The sequence below is a fragment of the Oncorhynchus nerka genome, linkage group LG28, assembly GCF_034236695.1.
Source record: "Oncorhynchus nerka isolate Pitt River linkage group LG28, Oner_Uvic_2.0, whole genome shotgun sequence".
In the NCBI taxonomy this organism is placed as follows: Eukaryota; Metazoa; Chordata; class Actinopteri; order Salmoniformes; family Salmonidae; genus Oncorhynchus; species Oncorhynchus nerka.
Window position 1 is genome coordinate 34954563 of NC_088423.1, and position 20964 is coordinate 34975526.

General features: G+C 42.8%; 1 protein-coding gene across 1 annotated transcript; it reads right to left on the bottom strand.

Moving 5' to 3' along the window:
* Positions 1 to 295: 295 nt before the first annotated feature.
* On the bottom strand, positions 296 to 20334 carry LOC115113167 (kinesin-like protein KIF11). Its single transcript, XM_029640476.2, has 23 exons — positions 20176 to 20334; positions 19842 to 19952; positions 18331 to 18463; positions 18143 to 18240; positions 13023 to 13101; positions 12746 to 12931; positions 12465 to 12589; positions 12280 to 12370; positions 11894 to 12136; positions 11694 to 11789; positions 11485 to 11573; positions 11268 to 11355; positions 10968 to 11156; positions 10606 to 10813; positions 10341 to 10513; positions 10112 to 10237; positions 9856 to 10014; positions 9495 to 9634; positions 8005 to 8278; positions 2492 to 2714; positions 2232 to 2389; positions 680 to 790; positions 296 to 582 (listed from the first exon to the last, which is right to left on the bottom strand). The coding sequence occupies exons 2-23, from the start codon at positions 19916 to 19918 to the stop codon at positions 472 to 474; spliced, it is 3177 nt and encodes a 1058-aa protein (XP_029496336.1). The 5' UTR covers positions 19919 to 19952; positions 20176 to 20334; the 3' UTR covers positions 296 to 471.
* Positions 20335 to 20964: the final 630 nt, after the last annotated feature.

Sequence of the window (20964 nt, forward strand, 5' to 3'; positions counted from 1 at the left end):
AAACATGTATTTTTATTGCCCTAATTTCATTGGTAACCAGTTTATAATAGCAATAAGGCACCTCAGGGGTTTGTGGTATAATGCCAATATACCACGGCTAAGGGGTGTGTCCAGGCACTCTGTTGCGTCGTACATATGAACAGTCCTTAGCCGTGGTATATTGGCCATATACCACACCTCCTCGGGCCTCATTGCTTAATTATAGAAATGCTACATTTATTCTTCCAATTATGGGCTTTCGGTGCAGTGAACTAAGTGAAAGAAAGAAAGTCGTGTATATTTCAGAGGACGCTGACAGCTTTAAAAATATGTTTAATACAGACAAATGAACATTAGTTAAATGTTCTAGCTCATTCATGTCAGTCAATCCTTTTAAGACTGCATAATAGGAAAATAAAACATTTCCAACAGAACAGATTAAGAAAATATTAAAAACAGACTCAAGACAGGTAAAAGGAAAGTCACATTCTACTAGTTCTGACACCCGAGTGGTAATTTGGACCTGAGTGGGGTATCGTGAGTGTCATTTTCTGCCATCTTGGAACGATTGAGGGATTTGTTTTCCTTCTTGCATGCCTTTTGCTGAAAGGAGAAAACATTACATTCAAACAAAGCCATAGCTGGGGCTAGGAGCAAGAGATGACAGTACATTAACAAAGAAACCCTGTGGTAATCTTACCTTGAAGAATGGCACTCGTCCATTCTCGTAGCACATGAGGTTTTCGTCGATATAAGATGGCTCAGTGACATAGCTGTCGTTGTAGCCGCTCAACTCGTCCTCCAGAGAGTCCTATGGCAACAGATGTCATAACATGTATTCTGTACACCGAACTTCACCCTTTCCAATGTCATTATTGCCCATTACATGCTGAATAGTCTAGATCAGTCAGTATTCATAGTCAGTGTATACAGTAGAGGTTGACCAATAAATCGGAATGACAGATTAATTAGGCCCAATTTCAAGTTCATAACAATCGTAATCTGCATGTTTGGACTCCGATTATATTGCAATCCACGAGGAGACTGCGTGGCAGGCTGACCACCTGTTACGTGAGTGCAGGCAGCAAATTATTTTTTTATCAAACTTAATATAATCACTAGTTAATTACACATGGCTGATGATATTACCAGTTTAACTAGCTTGTCCTGCGTTGCATATAATCAACGCGGTGCCTGTAATTGTGTCACTTCTCTTGCGTTCAGTGTAAGCAGAGTCAGGGTATATGTAGCAGTTTGGGTTGTCTGGCTTGTTGAACTGTGTGAAGACCATTTCTTCCTAACAAAGACCGTAATTAATTGGCCAGAATTTTACATAATTATGACATAACATTGAAGGTTGTGCAATGTAACAGCAATATTTAGACTTAGGGTTGCCACACGTTCGATAAAATAGGGAACGGATCCATATTTCACTGAAAGAATTGAAGTTTTGTTTTCAAAATTATAGTTTCCGGATTTGACCATATTAATGACCTAAGGCTCGTATGTGTGTTTATTAGAATTAAGTCTATTATTTGATATAGCATTCAGTGGTGGTAGGCAGCAGCAGGCACGTAAAGCATTCATTCAAACAGCACTTTCCTGCGTTTGCCAGCAGTTCTTCGCAATACTTGAAGCACAGCAAAGTTATTGACTTCAAGCCCATCAACTCCCGAGATTAGACTGGCAATACTATAGTGCCTATAAGAACATCCAATAGTCAAAGGTCTATGAAATACAAATGGTATAGAGAGAAAGTCCTATAATAACTACAACCTAAAACATCTTAACTGGGCATATTGAAGACTAAAAAGGAACCACCAGCTTTCGTATGTTCTCATGTTCTGAGCAAGGAACTTAAACGTTAGCTTTTTTACATGGCACATATTGCAATTTTACTTTCTTTTCCAACACTGTTTCTGTATTAAATAATGAAACATGTTCAATTTAGGTTTATTTGAGACTAAATTGATTGATTTTATTTATGTATTATATTAAGTAAACAATACTGTTCATTCAGTATTGTTGTAATTGTCATTATTACACATGCATACAAAATTGGCAGACCTTTTTTGGGTACTCAAATTTATTAAAAAAAATATATATAAAGAAAACAAAATCGGTATTGGTGTTAAAATCATAATCAGTCAACCTCTGGTATACAGTTCCCTTAATGTAACCGTGACAGTAATCTGCGATACTGCCCCAAACCGACATGACCCAACCAGGCAAAATTGGGATCTAATGTGTACCTGATCGACCTGCTTCTCCTCCTCTACTGTGTCACACTGGAACAGGGTGGCCTGCAGCTCCTCCTGCTGGTGGCGGAAGCTGTCCAGCAGTTCAGCTCTGCTCTTCGACTTGGCCAGGAGACATGGGTACACAAACTCCCTCCTCTGAGGAGTTGTACCTGCCAGAACAAAACAAGGTCAGTGACTCAGACTATACATGTAGAAGAAAAAAAGAAGCCAATTTAACATTTTAAATGGCATTACATCCGCGGCAGGCTCACCAGTTGGGACATCCTGTTTGAGCTGCTCGCTGAGGAAACTGTGGACACTGACCACGCCACCCTCCATGTGGGCCTTGAGTTCTATGTAGTGGTGTTCCAGAGTGTTCTGGTCCAGTGACGTCTGCTCCTTCAAGGCGCTCAGACCCTCCTCCAGAAGCCCTTGCTGCTGCGTCAGTTGACCACTCACCTCCTGGACCCTCTCCTCACAGCTCTGCTCCACCCTCTGATTCACACCACAGAGAAACACCGGTCAGGATTTCAGTTATGATGAATACCGACATGCAATGAGCTGCTCAGGGATTTCGAAGCTAACCATGTTTGTAAAACTGAACAGTGTAGTACCAGACTACTAATATTTTCCGGCACGGAGCAAATTCCAGGTCTGCTGAGTGTAAACTTGAACCTTGTGCAACTTCCAGCACGTGTTTACTGTGAACAGAGGCTGTACCCACTTTAATTTACTGTTTCAGTGGCAAATAGCCTACTGTGACTATTTGATCATACATGTACACCTACCAGAGTGGCTTACCATAAATATATATATTTTTTGAAAACGCATCATGTAAAATTAACAAGGAAATTGGTTATATCATGCAGCCTACAGTAGCAGCCAATGTATAGTGTTTAATGTAGGCCTACATTCCATGAAACTTTTCCTTCAGACAAGATGGTGACTGAACATTGTTGTTTGATACAAGAAACCAAAATAAAAAGGCAGGGTTATTCCCATATCATTATTAAAGAGAATCATACAAGTTATGCTACTCTGTGCCTATTGGCTACTTAGCTTATTCAGACTAGTCTCAAATAAAACACTTCCCCTTAAGACAAAGAAAAGCTCTTTTACCTGGCACGCTTTTCAAAGATGGCTAGAAAAATGTACACGTTTTGTAGGAAGCACAAATTTGCTATAACTGGGTTAATAATTCACTAACTAGCAAATAATACGTCGCTGCATGCGATTGTTTTGAGATCAAAGCGTGAGCTGCATAAATCACAACCGCTAATGCTGTAAAACAGTCCAGTTCAAAGTGAATGGCACAAATCCATATATTGCAATTGTCTATTTGAACATAGCCCTACTGCAGTTGTCATTGGTTATGCCGCACTGGTCTGTGTAAAGGAATATAATAGAATCCTACTTTGATGCGCTCAAATGTCGGTCGACCGAGAATCATCCGTTCGTTCTTCCAATCTGAATAAAAGGTGTACTTTTCCATATATAGACACCCTACACGCAGAGCTCGTCTGATGCTTTAAGTGCACTCTTAGATAAAATTACTCGTAAGGGGTGAATGTTTACTAGTTGCTCAGGAGGGAAAGTCAGCTCTGTGGAAGACATCTACTGGAGATAAAAAGGGTATAGGAGCAAGCGTTGCGTGAGTATTGTGCGCCAAACAGGTGCGATTAGAATACAATATTATTTTTTCTTAGCATTTGGAAAAGTGCACACACTAAATAAGTGTACCAGAGTGTTAAGGGAAAAATATGAAGCCTTTAAAAACAGTAAAGAGAAAAACAGTTGCATGCATTTGTGATTTGCAGTTTATTTATCGCGTAGGAAAATTATTCAAAGCTCCCTTTCTTATTCCGTTTTAAAACTAAAAATGTTTGATTGCATTTCAAAGCATGAATGACTCGTATGCTGTGTACATACAGTAGCATACAGTGCCTTTGGAAAGTTCAGACCCCTAGACTTTTCCCACATTGTTAGCCTTATTCTAAAATATATATATATTTTTAAGAATCCTCAGCAATCTACACACAATACCCCATAATGACAAAGCGAAAACCAGTTTAGAAATTTGAGTAAATGTATTAAAACAAACAAAAAATACCTTTACATAAGTATTCAGACCCTTTGCGATGAGACTCGAAATTGAGCTAAGGTACATCCCGTTTCATTGATCCTTGAGACGTTTCTACAACTTGGACTCCCCCTGTGGTAAATGCAATTGATTGGCCATGATTTGGAAAGGCACACACACACACAGGTCTATATAAAAAAGGTTCCACAGTTGACAGTGCATACCAGAGCAAAAACCAACAAATGAGGTCGAAGGAGTTGTCCGTAGAGCTCCAAGACAGGATTGTGTCGAGGCACAGATCTGGGGAAGGGTACCAACATATTTATGCAGCACTGAAGGTCCAAGAACACAGTGGTCTCCATCATTCTTAAATGGAATTAGTTTGGAACCACCAAGACTCTTCCTAGAGCTGGCCGCACAGCCAAACTGAGCAATCGGGGAGAAAGGCCTTGGTCAGAGAGGTGACCAAGAACCCAATGGTCACCGACAGAGCTCTATAGGTGCTCTGTGGAAATGGGAGAAACTTCCAGAAGGACAACAATCTCTGCAGCACTCCACCAATCAGTCCTTTATGGTAGTGACCAGACAGAAGCCACTCCTCAGTAAAAGGCACACGACAGCCCGCTTGGAATTTGCCAAAAGTCAAACACTCAGAACATAAAAACAAGATTCTCTGGTCTGATGAAACCAAGATCAAATGCCAAGCTTCATATCTGTAGGAAACCTGGCACTATCTATACAGTGAAGCATGGTGGTGGCAGCATCATCCTGTGTAGATGTTTTTCAGCTGCAGGGTCTGAGAGACTAGTCAGAATCGAGGCAAAGATGAATGGAACAAAGTACAGAGAGATAGTTGATGAAAACCTGCTCCAGAGCGCTCAGGAGCACAAACTGGGGTGAAGGTTCACTTTCCAACAGGACAATGACCCTAGACACATAGCCAAGAACGCAGGAGTGGCTTCGGGACAAGTCTCTGAATGTCCTTGAGTGGCCCAGCCAGAGACCAGACATGAACATCTCCGGAGAGACCTGAAAATAGCTGTGAAGCAACACTCCCCATCCAACCTGAGAGCTTCAGAGGATCTACAGAGAAGAATGGGATAAACTCCCCAAATACAGGTGTGCCAAGAAGATTCGAGGCTGTAATCGCTGCCGAAGGTGCTTCAAAGTGCTGAGTAAAGGGTCTGAACACTTATGTAAACGTGATTTTTATTTTATTTTTTGCTTTGTCATTAGAGTATTGTGTGTAGATTGATGAGTAATAAAACTATTTTGATACGTAACAGTCTTATTCTAAAATGTATCAAAATATGGAAAAAGGGGTCTGAATACTTTCCGAATGCACTGTATGCATGTATACATGCACACAGTACAGGTCAAAAGTAGACACCTACTCATTCCAGGGTTTCTTTTTTCTGATATTGTAGAATAGTGAAGACATTAAATCTAAGAAACATACGGAATCATGTAGTAAGCAAATGTATTAAATCAAAGTAACTGATTCTTCAAAGTAGCCACTCTTTGCATTCTCTCAACCAGTTTCATGAGGTAGTCACCTGGAATGCATTTCAATTAACAGGTGTGCCTTGTTAAAAGTGAATTTGTGTTATTTCTTATCTTTTTTAATGCGTTTGAGCCAATCAGTTGTGTTGTGACAAGGTAGGGTTGGTATACAGAAGATAGCCCTATTTGGAAAAAGACAAGTTCATATTATGGCAAGAACAGCTCAAATAAGCAAAGAGAAACAACAGTCCGTCGTTTCTTTAAGACATGAAGGTCAGTCAATCCAGGACATTTCAAGTAACTTGAAAGTTTCTTCAAGTGCAGTCGCAAAAACCATCAAGCGCTATGATGAAACTGGCTCCCATGAGGACCGCCACAGGAAAGGAAGACCCAGAGTTACCTCTGCTGCAGAGGATCAGTTCATTAGAGTTAACTGCACCTCAGATTGCAGCCCAAGTAAATGCTTCAGAGTTGAAGTAACAGACATCAACTGTTCAGAGGAGACTGCATGAATTAGGCCTTCATGGTCAAATTGCTGCAAAGAAACCACTATTAAAAAGGACACTAATCATAAAGAAGAGACTTGCTTGGGGCAAGAAACAAAAGCAATGGACATTAGACCCGTGGAAATTTGTCCTTTTGTCTGAGTCCAAATTTTTGGTTCCAACAGCTGTGACTTTGAGATGCAGAGTAGGTGAACAGATGATCTTTGCTTGCATGGTTCCCACCATGAAGCATGGAGGAAGAGGTGTGATGTTAAATTGCTGGTGACAAGGTCAATGATTTATTTAGAATTCAAGTCACACTTGAGCAGGATAGCTAACAGCATTCTGCAGCGATACGCCATCCCATCTGGTTTGCACTTAGTGGCACTATCATTTGGTTTTTCAACAGGACAATGACCCAACACACCTCCAGGATGTGTAAGGGCTATTTGACCAAGAAAGAGTGGAGTGCTGGATCAGATGACCTGGCCTCCACAATCACCAAGCTCAACCCAATTGAGATGGTTTGGGATGAGTTGGACCGCAAAGTGAAAGAAAAGCAGCCAACAAGCTCTCAGCATGTGTGGGAACTCCTTCAAGACCGTTGGAAAAGCATTCCAGATAGAGCTGGTTGAGAGAATGACAAGAGTATGCAAAGCTGTCAAGGCAAAGGGTGGCTACTTTGAAGAATCTAAAATATATTTAGATTTGTTTAACACTTTTGTTACGACATGATTCCATGTGTTATTTCATAGTTGATGTCTTCACTATTATTCTACAATGTAGAAAATAGTACAAATAAAGAAAAGCCCTTTTAATGAATACTTGGCCAAACTCCGGACTGGTACTAATATAAAATTCAATCTCCTACATTTTCTTAGACAATTAAAAAAGGCAAGAACCGTTTCCTCACTCCGCTGCTGCCTCCGCCACATTGTTCTCAACACCAATACGCGGGTTAACATTGCTATTATGTATATAGCAACATAGGGAAAGGCGCCAATTCAACGGCACACTGAGGATTGTTTCAGAACTGTGGACAGCGACCTCTATCCAACAGGAGAATGCGCATGTTACAAAATATTATTTATTAGTGCTGCATAATTATTTTCACATATACAATTTCAGGTATCACATGTTTTTGAGTGAAGACTGTGCCATCCCCGTGGCCTCCGCAATTGTTTTGTCGACCGAAACAGGGGTGAATCAGACAGCTCGTGCACCATGAAAAAACGATTTGCGATTGCTCGACCAACAGCCTATCGACCAGTCAACTAAATGGAGTCAGCCCTAATGAGGTCTGATACTGTTGGTATCCAACATGTATCAGACTGCTGAACACTTGAACTGGACTGCAGACTCTACAAACCTTAGAGCACACATACAGTACATTCATGACACACACATTACTAATGATTGCTAAATACTGCACAATATAAAAACACTCCCACCCCCCCAATCCCTGCCTTGCCCAAAACACATGAAAATATTGGACTATAAATTATACCTTCCTGTATTATACTAAAAAGTTTATTCTATTCTACTAAGCTATTTACTTTTGTTTGTATTCTTATCATTTCTTACAACTGAAACTTCTTGGCCAAGAAAAAATTGGCTAAATAGCAAAAATACATGGTGGTACTTTATGAAATGGAGTACTAACAAGTCCCTGTTTGAGGTGAAACTGCACAATATTCTGTCTGAGTGTATAGTTTACCTGTAGCAGGGTCTGAGCAGAGGCGGTGTTCTCTCTCATCAGGGTGAGCTGAGCATGGGAGTCAGTGCCGTCCTTGGTAGAGGCACACCATTGCAGACTCCTCTCACACAGTTGGGTCAGAGAGCTGTGCAGGTGGCTGCAGTAGACGGAGCACTCCTCCACCGTATGCTGGGCCTCCTGGGCAGTCTGCTGGACCTCCGAGATAAGGCTGGCGGTGGAGGACGCTAGACGCTCCTTTTGGGTTGCGGTCTGGTTCTCAGCTGCACTGCATCTCCTGGAAGACAGAACCAAATGAATTAGAGGCTATGCACTGGCAAACATCAAGTGAAAAGAGTAATATGCCGATTCAATGGACAAAGTCAACGACATGGTAGGGCTGACTCCAAGTAGTCAACCGGTCGATTGTTTGGTCGTTAGGCTGTTGGTCGACCAAGATTGTGTGTTACTGCTTCACTAAAACACACCCAACTCCGTGAACTAATCCATTAGAGGCCAAGACTAAAAGCCAATTTACATTTGATTTGAAAATGTGGTTTGAGGCTCCATATGGAGAGATTGACACAATTGCGGAGCCTCCAGAGGCATAGAGGCGAAATCAAGCTCTGTACTGCGTCGCCATGCGCGTACCAAATGTTGTAACAATGAGAAGGGATCTGTACAGCTCCGCATTGACATGACATTGGTTGACAGTAGGTGGGGGTGGTACATCCTGTATAAACACAAACTCACTTCTTTGAGAACAGCTGTGCATTGCGCGGTTAAGCGCAAGAAATATGAATGCCCTGACATCTGATGAGACTATATCACTGCCAATGCAGATGTCAGATTGAGCACGCACAATGCACTTCCCTCTCCAGAATGCGCGCTCTCCCGCAGATTTATGCACATTCATAACTTCATTGTGTGAATTGTTTGCATATATCAATACCCCATTACATATATCACCAGTAGTATATTTAAGCAATAAGGCCCGAGGAGGTGTGGTATATGGCCAATATACCACGGCTAAGGGCTGTTCATATGCGCAACGTGGAGTGCCTGGACACAGCCCGTAGCCATATATCACAGACACATTGTTTGCTGAGTGCACAACCTATGCTTCAGTTTGTTTATTTCATTCCATTTTACAAATTGTCAATTTAGTAGTCCTTTGTTTGGAGCTCTGCGGTCGATGTTGATTAAGGGCACGCATAGAAGTAGGCCTACAAGCTACCATGAAAATGTAGGCCCAAAAAGTGTTTATTTGGGGATATGATAGTATTTCTGATTGGCTTGACGCACCATCACTAATGACCTGTGGAGCTTCTCAAAGTAATGTTGTTTTCACCTCAAACGGCAGCTGTTTTTACATCCATTGAGAATTACAATAGACGACTTTCGGTCAACCACAAAAATATATACATTTGAGTCGGGACAGCCCTACGTTATGGACAGGTATATCACGTCACATTAGGCCTATGGCCCAGTTAAGACAGCCCAGTTGCACTTACGTTTGCAGGGTCTGCTGAAGGGACTGGACAGGGACCTGCAGGGCGTCGGAGGCACTCATCAGGCCGGCGTAGTTATTCTGGGTCTCCATGGCCAGGAGGTTGAGCTGGTTCTGCAGACACTGGATCACTTGGGTAATGCCCTGTAGGGGAGGTGATGTCACAATGTCAGATCAAAAAGCACACTTGTTGACCAAACAGCCTCGATAGTGAGAAGTTTTTTTTTTTTTGTCAGTATAAAAGCAGAGTAGACATTGCCAGAGCAACCCTATTGTGCATATCAAAGTGTATTACTTTGACATCTTGTTTTTTCAGATGATTGCAGAGGGTGATTAGACCACTCCAAATCGATCCCAGGCCGTACCGTCTGATGCTCCTCGTCTGCTCTGCTGATCTGTTTCTTCAGGTTGTTGTGCTCAGTCTTTAGGGAGCCGAGACCTGCTGTGGCAGTCTCCCTCAGGGCAGCCAGGTCCTGGGCATGGCCACTGAAGAACGACATCATCTCCACCTTCATGGACGCCATCTGGGAAAAAGGAAAGCATTCATTAAATTGTCTAACACATGCATAAGCAAAGTATTTAGAGTATATACAATGCATTATTTCAGCCAGCTTCACTTACCTTAGCTGCCAGGGCATGGTGGCTCCCCAGTGTCTTCTTCAGGCTGTCATTCATGGCCATGATGGCACTGAAACCAGGCAACATCTGGGCCACCAGGACCTCCTCAAGCTCCAACTTGTGCTCCTCCTGTTAAAACAGGATCATATTTATCAAGAAATATCACACCTCTTTATACAAAAACAGAAAAAAGAAAAAACAAGAACCGACATGGCTTAATTTCTACCCTTACCAAAACCTGGTGCAGAGTGTTTTTGGCCTCCGCACACAGAGTCTCTTGCGCCATCAACTTAGCCTGACACTTGGTCATGCCATCCGTAAACAGGTTATTGATGCAGCAGAAGGACGCGGTAACAGTAGCCATGGCACCTTTGAAGGCTTTGTCGTTGACTGTAAGAAGACCCTCTGAGGGCGCAAAAGACATTCAATCAGATATGAATTCCTATGATGCGCTCATATCACACTTTTAAACTACCGGTCCATTTCAAGCTGCTCACCAACTGAGGTTTTGTAGGAGTCCAGCATGCTCTGGTGCTTGTTGCGCTGGTCTTCCACAGAGTTCTGCATCTGGCTGAACATAGCATCCATGTGGTCGGTAAAACTAATCTGGATTTCAGAGTTGTGCTCCTCAACTTTCTTCTTCCTCTCTAGCTTAGCATGCAGGTCAGATACGTCTTTGGTGCTCACATCAACAGTTGTTAGCAACTGGAGAAAAAAAAAGGTTAAATCTTAAAAACAGACAGTCATACAGTACATGCGCAAATGACATTTTAGTCTTTTAGACTGAACTGTTAACCAGAGCGAATTACAGCAGTGAGTGTATACATTTTCGTACTGGCCGTAACGTCGTCACCCTAACCTTGTCTGCAGTGGTGTACAGTTTCTCCTCAGTGGTGGCCAGCTCAGACACTATAAACGCCTCCTCAGTAAGCTTTTGCTTGGTCTCCTGCAGGTCCTTGTGAGTCTCCTCCAGCTTATGGTTCTTCTCCTCCAGATCATTGATGCACTGGTCCAGCTTATCCTTGCTATCCTCAAACAGCTCAAAGACCTGGGAAGGAGGGACGATCACAATATTTTTGGATTAGTCATGTGGAGCCAGTAGCCATTGTTCAGCTCATCCAAAAACAGGAAGTAAAATGACATTTTTAAACATGCTTACTCTCTTCAGCTCCTCCTCCACTGATGCAATCTTCTCGGTGTATTCGGTTATATGCTCCTCTTGGGAAGATATCACGCCCGCCATGCTCCTGTGGGGTGATAAATTAAAATGTTTAACTCCTGTACTTTCTCCTTCTGAAGTGATTACATTCCAATACAGATTTTAGTAAAAACGTTTGGTTCATGAACAAAATATGTGTTGTACAATGGGTAATTACTCATAGTTCTCAGACGACAAATACACTCCATTCTTGTCACGAGTGGCAGCCAAATCCCGTTTTAGACGCTCAATTTCCTCTGTGTATTCCTGATAAAATACAATATTTTAGTCCAGACATTTCACCAAATAAGATATTCTTAAAAAAATACATAAAGTAAACAGAGAATTCTCCAAATTTCAATTTAGAGTTTCAGTTCTTATATTCACCTTGATAAGAGTTCTCTTTGTCAACTTCTGGTTCACCTCAGGCTTGTTCATGATGTTCTTGGCCCTGTTGGCATATTCCAGCGTGCTCAGAGTTTCCTGGGGATTTCATGAAATGAAAAGTTAGAGTATTGAGGCATTGCTAAAAACTAGACATCAATCTAGACACACGTGCCAAGAGACAATAAGACAGCCAGACACACCTCCAGGTTGATTGAGGCTGGGGAAACGGTGGCGATGATGGAGGTCTTGGTACGGCCTCCCAGTGAGTCCTGGAGGATACGGGTGAGTTTGGACTCCCTGTAGGGCACGTGGGGCCTCTTCTCCACCAGTGCAGTGATCACCCTGCCCAGTGTCAGCAGAGACTGGTTGATGTTGCCGGCCTCGCGCGCCCGCTTGTCCACAGCCCCCGATCTGCCGATGTTCTCACTGCCAGCAAGGTCCACCTACAAGAGGTCACATTGGCGAGAATTCCTGATGGGTATCACAAGCAGGTGCACATACAGGACAAATGTGTGATCTTTCTTTGTAAGTCACGGGTAGAGGATATGTGACAATGATATTTGTAGGTAATACAATTTAACCGTACCAAATTCAGTTTTCCAATTTTGACCAGTTCCTCTCCTTCAATGGTGATCTCCTTCATATGAATCGTGACAGAGAATACAGAGTGAGAGCGGCTGAAAAACAAAAACGGGCAGATCAATATTAAACTATTCAAACACTATAACACCTTGCTATGAGAAGTTTAGCTGGTTAGACATGCAGGTTTACCTGGAGTAGGCATTCATAAGAGTGGAGGCAGTTTTTCTCTTGGCAGATCCACGCTCCAGAATCTGGTAAACCTCATTTTTGTTGTGTACCGTGATTTCCTCCAGGCCCTTGATGATGACACCCCTCTGATGGACAGAAAGTACATTTAAACATCATAACTAGTTTAAGAACATCACCCCATTGGTGGAATAGCAGGTTGTCTATGGAAACAGCAGTGACGTGTTGACACTTGTGGAATTCAACTAATTAGGAACGTACATAAATGTGAGAGTGAGTACTACCTTATTACGTGGATCATCAAACAATTGAAGGCGTTCAGTGACATCGGGACAAGGACTTAGCAGGTCAAACAGCTCTTCATTGTAAATCTCCAGCAAGGAAACCTTGACAGAAAACTCTGTCCCATTCTCAGACAGCTTCTCAAATATCTGATGAAGTGTCCGGGGAATGATACCAGCAAGAGGGTCCTGAAAGAGTAGATTCAAATCACACATTAGTACACATACAGAGGATAATAACAAAAACAGTCAACTGACAAATCTGACAACTATGTTATACCTCTTCCCATGTAAATTCTTCATTCGGGGATCTTTCTCCTTCCATTGTGAAGGTCTTTCCTGTTCCAGTTTGGCCATATCTACATGACAAAAGCCATTTAAATCAAAAAAATATTTTAGAAAAACAGACAGACAAGTTCAGTGGCCAATGTCAGCTTCTTTTTTTGGGGGGGGGGGGGGGGGTGGCACTGTCGCTGTTTGGTCGGTGTTTGGTCGCTGCTCATGTTTTTGTTTGTTAATTTGAGGATTGCGCTGTACTCTGCCACTAAATGTTGTCTATTGCTTGCTAGTGAAGGGGAATATATACATTTTAGAATAAGGCTGTAATGTAACAAAATGTGGGAGTCTAGGTGTCTATACTTTCCGAATGCACTGTAACTGCCTTAATGTTGCTGGACCCTGCGAAGAGCCTTAATAAATATAAACATATTGCTACCATATGTCTGCTGCAGAGGGACAAGAGCCATGAGAAAACAAGTTTAGATGAGTCTTGGAAATAAAAGTTAATTATTTAACAATATCGCACCATTTGACACTGACGAAATGTTATTCTTGCACCAGTTCAGTATTTTTATTTCCATGACTCATCTAAACTTGTTTTCTCATGGCTCTTGTCCCTCTGCAGCAGACATATGGTAGCAATATGTTTATATTTATTAAGGCTCTTCGCAGAGTCCAGCAACATTAAGGCAGTTACAGTGCATTCGGAAAGTATACAGACACCTAGACTCCCCACATTTTGTTACGTTACAGCCATACTCTAAAATGGATTCAATATTATTTTTTTCCTTAATCTACAAACAATACCCGAGAATGACAAAGCAAAATCAGGTTTAGACATTTTTGCAAATGTATTAAACTGAAAAACCTTATTTACATACAGTTGAAGTTGGAAGATAAACTTAGGTTGGGGTCATTAAAAGTGGATTTTCAACCACTCCACTAATTTCTTCTTAACAAACTGTAGTTTTGGCAAGTCGGTTAGGACATCTACTTTGTGCATGACAAGTTATTTTTTCAACAACTGTTTAAATACAGATTATTTCACTGTATCACAATTTCAATGGGTCAGAAGTTTACATACACTAAACTGACAGTGCCTTTAAACAGCTTGGAATATTCCAGAAAATGTCAGGGCTTTAGAAACCTCTGACTCAAATTATGTCAATTAGCCTATTGGAGATGTACCTGTGGATGTATTTCAAGGCCTACCGTCAAACTCAGTGCCTCTGCTTTCATCAGGGGGGGAAAAAAATCTAAAGAAATCAGCCAAAACCTCAGAAGAAAAGTTGTAGAACTCCACAAGTCTGGTTCATCCTTGGGAGACGCCTGAAGTGATGCCCGCTTGACCCTATCCCCTCCTCTCTTCTCCAGACCATCTCCGGTGACCTCCCTTACCTCACCTCGCTCATCAACTCATCCCTGACCGCTGGCTACGTCCCTCCCGTCTTCAAGAGAGCGAGAGTTGCACCCCTTCTGAAAAAACCTACACTCGATCCCTCCGATGTCAACAACTACAGACCAGTATCCCTTCTTTCTTTTCTCTCCAAAACTCTTGAACGTGCCGTCCTTGGCCAGCTCTCCCGCTATCTCTCTCAGAATGACCTTCTTGATCCAAATCAGTCAGGTTTCAAGACTAGTCATTCAACTGAGACTGCTCTTCTCTGTTTCACGGAGGCGCTCCGCACTGCTAAAGCTAACTCTCTCTCCTCTGCTCTCATCCTTCTAGACCTATCGGCTGCCTTCGATACTGTGAACCATCAGATCCTCCTCTCCACCCTCTCCGAGTTGGGCATCTCCGGCGCGGCCCACGCTTGGATTGCGTCCTACCTGACAGGTCGCTCCTACCAGGTGGCGTGGCGAGAATCCGTCTCCTCACCACGTGCTCTCACCACTGGTGTCCCCCAGGGCTCTGTTCTAGGCCCTCTCCTATTCTCGCTATACACCAAGTCACTTGGCTCTGTCATAACCTCACATGGTCTCTCCTATCATTGCTATGCAGACGACACACAATTAATCTTCTCCTTTCCCCCTTCTGACGACCAGGTGGCGAATCGCATCTCTGCATGTCTGGCAGACATATCAGTGTGGATGACGGATCATCACCTCAAGCTGAACCTCGGCAAGACGGAGCTGCTCTTCCTCCCGGGAAGGACTGCCCGTTCCATGATCTCGCCATCACGGTTGACAACTCCATTGTGTCCTCGTCCCAGAGCGCTAAGAACCTTGGCGTGATCCTGGACAACACCCTGTCGTTCTCAAATAACATCAAGGCGGTGGCCCGTTCCTGTAGGTTCATGCTCTACAACATCCGCAGAGTACGACCCTGCCTCACACAGGAAGCGGCGCAGGTCCTAATCCAGGCACTTGTCATCTCCCGTCTGGATTACTGCAACTCGCTGTTGGCTGGGCTCCCTGCCTGTGCCATTAAACCCCTACAACTCATCCAGAACGCCGCAGCCCGTCTGGTGTTCAACCTTCCCAAGTTCTCTCACGTCACCCCGCTCCTCCGCTCTCTCCACTGGCTTCCAGTTGAAGCTCGCATCCGCTACAAGACCATGGTGCTTGCCTACGGAGCTGTGAGGGGAACGGCACCTCAGTACCTCCAGGCTCTGATCAGGCCCTACACCCAAACAAGGGCACTGCGTTCATCCACCTCTGGCCTGCTCGCCTCCCTACCACTGAGGAAGTACAGTTCCCGCTCAGCCCAGTCAAAACTGTTCGCTGCTCTGGCCCCCCAATGGTGGAACAAACTCCCTCACGACGCCAGGACAGCGGAGTCAATCACCACCTTCCGGAGACACCTGAAACCCCACCTCTTTAAGGAATACCTAGGATAGGATAAAGTAATCCTTCTCACCCCCCCTTAAAAGACCTAGATGCACTATTGTAAAGTGGCTGTTCCACTGGATGTCATAAGGTGAAAGCACCAATTTGTAAGTCGCTCTGGATAAGAGCGTCTGCTAAATGACTTAAATGTAAATGTAATCACGTTCATCTGTACAAACAATAGTACGCAAGTAGAAACACCATGGGACCACGCAGCATTCATACCACTCAGGAAGGAGACGTGTTCTGTCTCCAAGAGATTAAAGGACTTTGGTGCAAAAAGTACAAATCAACCCCAGAACAGCAGCAAAGGACCTTGTGAAGATGCTGGAGGAAACAGGTACAAAAGTATCTATATCCAGAGTAAAATGAGTCCAATAACGACAACCTGAAAGGCCGCTCAGCAAGGAAGAAGCCACTGCTCCAAAACCACCATAAAAAAGCCAGACTAAGGTTTGCAACTGCACATGGGGACAAAGATGGCACTTTTCGGAGAAATGTCCTCTGGTCTGATGAAACAAAAAAATAGAACTGTTTGGCCATAATGACCATTGTTATGGTTGGAGGAAAAAGGGGGAGGCTTGCAAGCCGAAGAACACAATCCCAACTGAAGCGCGGGGGTGGCAGCCTCATGTTGTGGGGGTGCTTTGCTGCAGGAGGGACTGGTGTACTTCACAAAATAGATAGCATCATAAAGGCAGGAAAATTATGTGGCTATATTGAAGCAACATCTCAAGACATCAGTCAGGAAGTTAAAGCTTGGTCGCAAATGGGTCTTCCAAATGGACAATGACTCCAAGCATACTTCCAAAGTTGTGGCAAAATGGCTTACGGACAACAAAGTCAAGGTATTGGAGAGACCATCATAAAGCCACAACCTCAATCCTATAGAAGATTTGTGGGCAGAACTGAAAAACCATGTGCGAGGAAGGAGGCCTACAAACCTGACTCAGTTACACCAGCTCTGTCAGGAGGAATGGGCCAAAATTCCCCCAACTTATTGTGGGAAGCTTGTGGAAGGCTACCCGAACCGTTTGACCCAAGTTAAACAATTAAAAGGCAAAGCTACCAAATACTAATTGAGTGCATGTAAACTTCTGACCCACTGGGAATGTGATGAAAGAAATAAAAGCTGAAATTCTCCACTATCATTCTGACATTTCACATTCTTAAAATAAAGTGGTGATCCTAACTGACCCGAGTCAGGGAATTTTTACTAGGATTAAATGTCATTATTGTGAAAAACTGAGTTTAAATGTATTCGGCTTAGGTGTATATAAACTATTGAATTCAACTGTAAGTATTCAGACCCCGTTTCCATTGATCATCCTTCTACAACTTGAGAGTCCACCTGCGGTAAATTCAATTAGACATGATTTGAAAAGGCACACACCTGTCTATATAAATGCCCCACAGTTGACAGAGCATGTCAAAGCAAAAACCAAGCAGAGGTCAAAGGAATTGTCCATAGAGCTCAGACAGGATTGTGTCGAGGCACAGATCTGGGGAAGGGTTCCATGTAGCCATGGCTCTGTGATACTGCCTTGTTCCGAGCCAATTGTAATGTGGCACCTGATCACACGACTGGACAGTAGTCAAGGTGAGACAAAACTATGGCCTGTAGGACCTGCCTTGATAGTGTTGAGGCAGAGCAGCGCTTTATTATAAAAACAGACTTCTCGCCATCTTAGCTACTGTTGCATCAACATGTTATGACCATGACAGGTCACAATCCAGGTTTACTCCAAGCAGTTTAGTCATCTCAAATTGCTCAATTTCCATACTCATTACAAGATTCGCTTAAGGTTTAGTGAATGATTTGTACCTAACACAATGCTTTTAGTTTGAAAGATTTAGGACTAACTTATTTCCAACCATTCTGAAACAGACTGCAGATCTTTGATAAGTGTTGAAGTAATTTCACTTGCTGTAGTAGCTGACGTGCACAGTTTTGAGTCATCCGCATACATAGACACACTGGCTTTACTGAAAGCCAGTGGCATGTCATTAGTCAAGAAAAAAAAAGTAAAAGGGCCTAGACAGCTGCCCTGTGGAATTCCTGATTCTACCTGGATTACGTTGGAGGCTTCTATTAAAGAACACCCTCTGCTACAGTGTGGATAAAGAGTTACTTGTTGTTAGACATCAGATAGTAGATAGTATCATGAGGTCCCTGGCAATTCCCAGCCCCATGGCTTACAGCACCATATTAGCAAGTCAAATTCAGAGTATGAGTTAAATGTACTTGGCAAATAAAGATGATTTTGATGTCAGTTATTACCTAGTACTTACGCAAAAACTGTACAGTTGTATCCACTTATCACTTCATCCAAAATGGGACAGACAACACTCTTGTAGACGTCAATTTGCTTTGCAGCTGGACCGAAAACCTGAGGGTTTGATAACATGTGCAACCTTACAGATGGCCTTCCAACCCAAGTAGATATTGGTGTTAGTCCATTTTAGACAACATTAGTTACCATATCAAAAGTGTACATTTTCCTAGCCGCCTTGTCGCCAATCCCTCCCGTTCGCACATTGATCTCTTTTCTGTTTTCAACCGTATCAATAACTCCATGGGAGGCAGACTTGCGTTCCGCGTTGTTGAAGGGTCTGAAAAGACAAGGGCAGAGAAGTTAAGACATTAGTTAAGCCTAGATACAGTGCATTCTTAAAGTATTCAGACCCCTGGACTTCACATTTTATTACGTTAGTTTCCCCCCCCTCAAACAAACACACAATAATGACAAAGCAAAAATGTTGACATTTTGTCCCAATCTTCTCTGCAGATTCTCTCTAGCTCAGTCAGGTTGGATGGGGAGCGTCGCTACACAGCTATTTTCAGGTCTCTCCAGAGATGTTCGATAGGCTTCAAGTCCGGCTCTGGCTGGGCCACTCAAGGACATTGAGACTTGTCCTGAAGCCAATCCGGAGTTGTCTTGGCTGTGTGCTTAGGGTTGTTGTCCTGTTGGTAGGTGAATCTTAAATCCAGCCTGAGGTCCGGAGAGAACTGGAGCAAGTTATCAACGATCTCTGTACTTTGCTCCATTCATCTTTCCCTCAATCCTGACTAGTCTCCCTGCTGCTGAAAAACATCCCCACGCATCATTTTTTCACCTTGGGGATGGTGCCAGGTTTCCTCCAGACATGACACTTGGCATTCAGCCCAAAGAGTTCAATCTTGGTTTCATCAAACCAGAGAATCTGGTTTCTCATGGTCTGAGAGTCCTTTAGGTTCCTTTTGGCAAACTCCAAGCGGGCTGTCATGTGCCTTTTACTGAGGAGTAGTTTCCATCTGGCCACTCTACCATAAAGGCCTGATTGGTGGAGTGCTGCTGAGATTGTTGTCCTTCTGGAAGGTTCTTCCATCTCCACAGACAAACGGTCTTGCGCAGTTTGGCCGTGCAGCCAGCTCTGGGATGAGTTCTTGGTGGTTCCAAACTTCTTCCAATTAAGAATCATGGATGCCACTTCTCAGGGACCTTCAATGCTGCAGACATTGAAAGTGCCTCGACACAATCCTGTCTCGGAGCTCTACGGACAATTCATTTGACCTCATAGTTTGGTTTTTCCTCTGACATGCACTGTCAACTGTGGCACCTTACAGACTGGTGTGAGCCTTTCCAAATCATGTCCAATCAATTCACCACAGGTGGACTCAAATCCAGTTGTAGAACAATCTCAAGGATGATCAATGGAAACAGGATGCACCTGAGCTCAATTTCGAGTCTCATGAAGGGTCTGAATACTTCCGTAAATAAGGCGTTTTTTAATACGTTTGAAAAAAAATGTCTAAAACCATGTTTTTGCATTGTCATTATGGGGTAGTGTGTAGAATGATAATGTTTTTATTTAAGCAATTTTAGAATAACGCGCAAGAGGTGTGAATACTTTCCAAATACACTGCATCTGGCAAGTGTTGCTGTGACACCATGTCCAAATGTTTGTATTTAAGTCCCAACTGGTTTCATACAAGTCACGTTTAGCTTACCTGCATCTCACAACGACTTGAATATTTCTCCCCTTCTCATCCTTTTTGGCAACATTGAACAAGTTGTTCGAAGCCATGTTTGCAGAACACTCAAAATCCTGCCAACGGCAACTGTAACAAATAACGTTACCGTTTTTCAATTGAAAAACGCAAATGTTGTATTAGTTAGCTAACATAACGTTACTGTTATTCTAACTAAGCAGTTCGCTAGTTAATTACCGGTAGCTATCTACTGTTACTAACTAGCAATTATCACTTCAATATATTTGCTAACGTTATCTTGCTTAGTTAGCTAGCTATGTTACATAGGCAACCAATCCAAATTTGTCATTACCAAATCTTTGCTCTTGGATTTCTCTCGAACAGTTATCTTGTAGATGGCTAGCTAATTTTAACAAAAACAAATGGTTTGATTGCTGGCGTTCTTTCGTGCGGACTGTGTAGTATTTCAAACGTTAAATAGTTTCATCCGAGTTCAGCCAATCGCTAAATCGGAATGTCTCAAACGCGATTTTATTGGCAGTCTGTGGTCACATGAAAAATGGAGGAGTGATGCATCACGGGAACTAAGCTATAAATTGGGACACGCTAAAATACACTGCAGACCAAAAATATGTGGACATCTGCTAACAGCTTATTCCAAAATCATGGGCATTAATATGGGATAGAGGTGAGGGCTCTGTGCAGGCCACTTTCATGCCATATTCCTATTTCTAACGTTATAGTTATTGCTATTCCATTACTTCAGTTCAATTTCTACAGTTTATGTAGTCTGGTGGCCAGTTAGTATATGAAAAGATAAATATTTCCATTCTTCTCATCACGGACTGGTAGAGTTGGGACACCAGGAGGGTGCAATAATAATCAAGTAGAACAGAAAAACGACAGTTCTCACAATCTCCTCTAGCTGCTGTCCTCTTAAATTCCACGAGTACAAAATTACTAGCTGATAACACAATTCATGTTTGTATTTACATCATATAATGTAGTGCTTAGTAGAAAGTATATTTATTGTTACATTGTAACTAGGTTTTCCCCAATGGTTCCTCTAGCTAGCAAGTGATTGTGAAAATCAAGTCGTCTGCTGTAAAACTCGTTGCTGTGTAATACGCAAAATATCGTT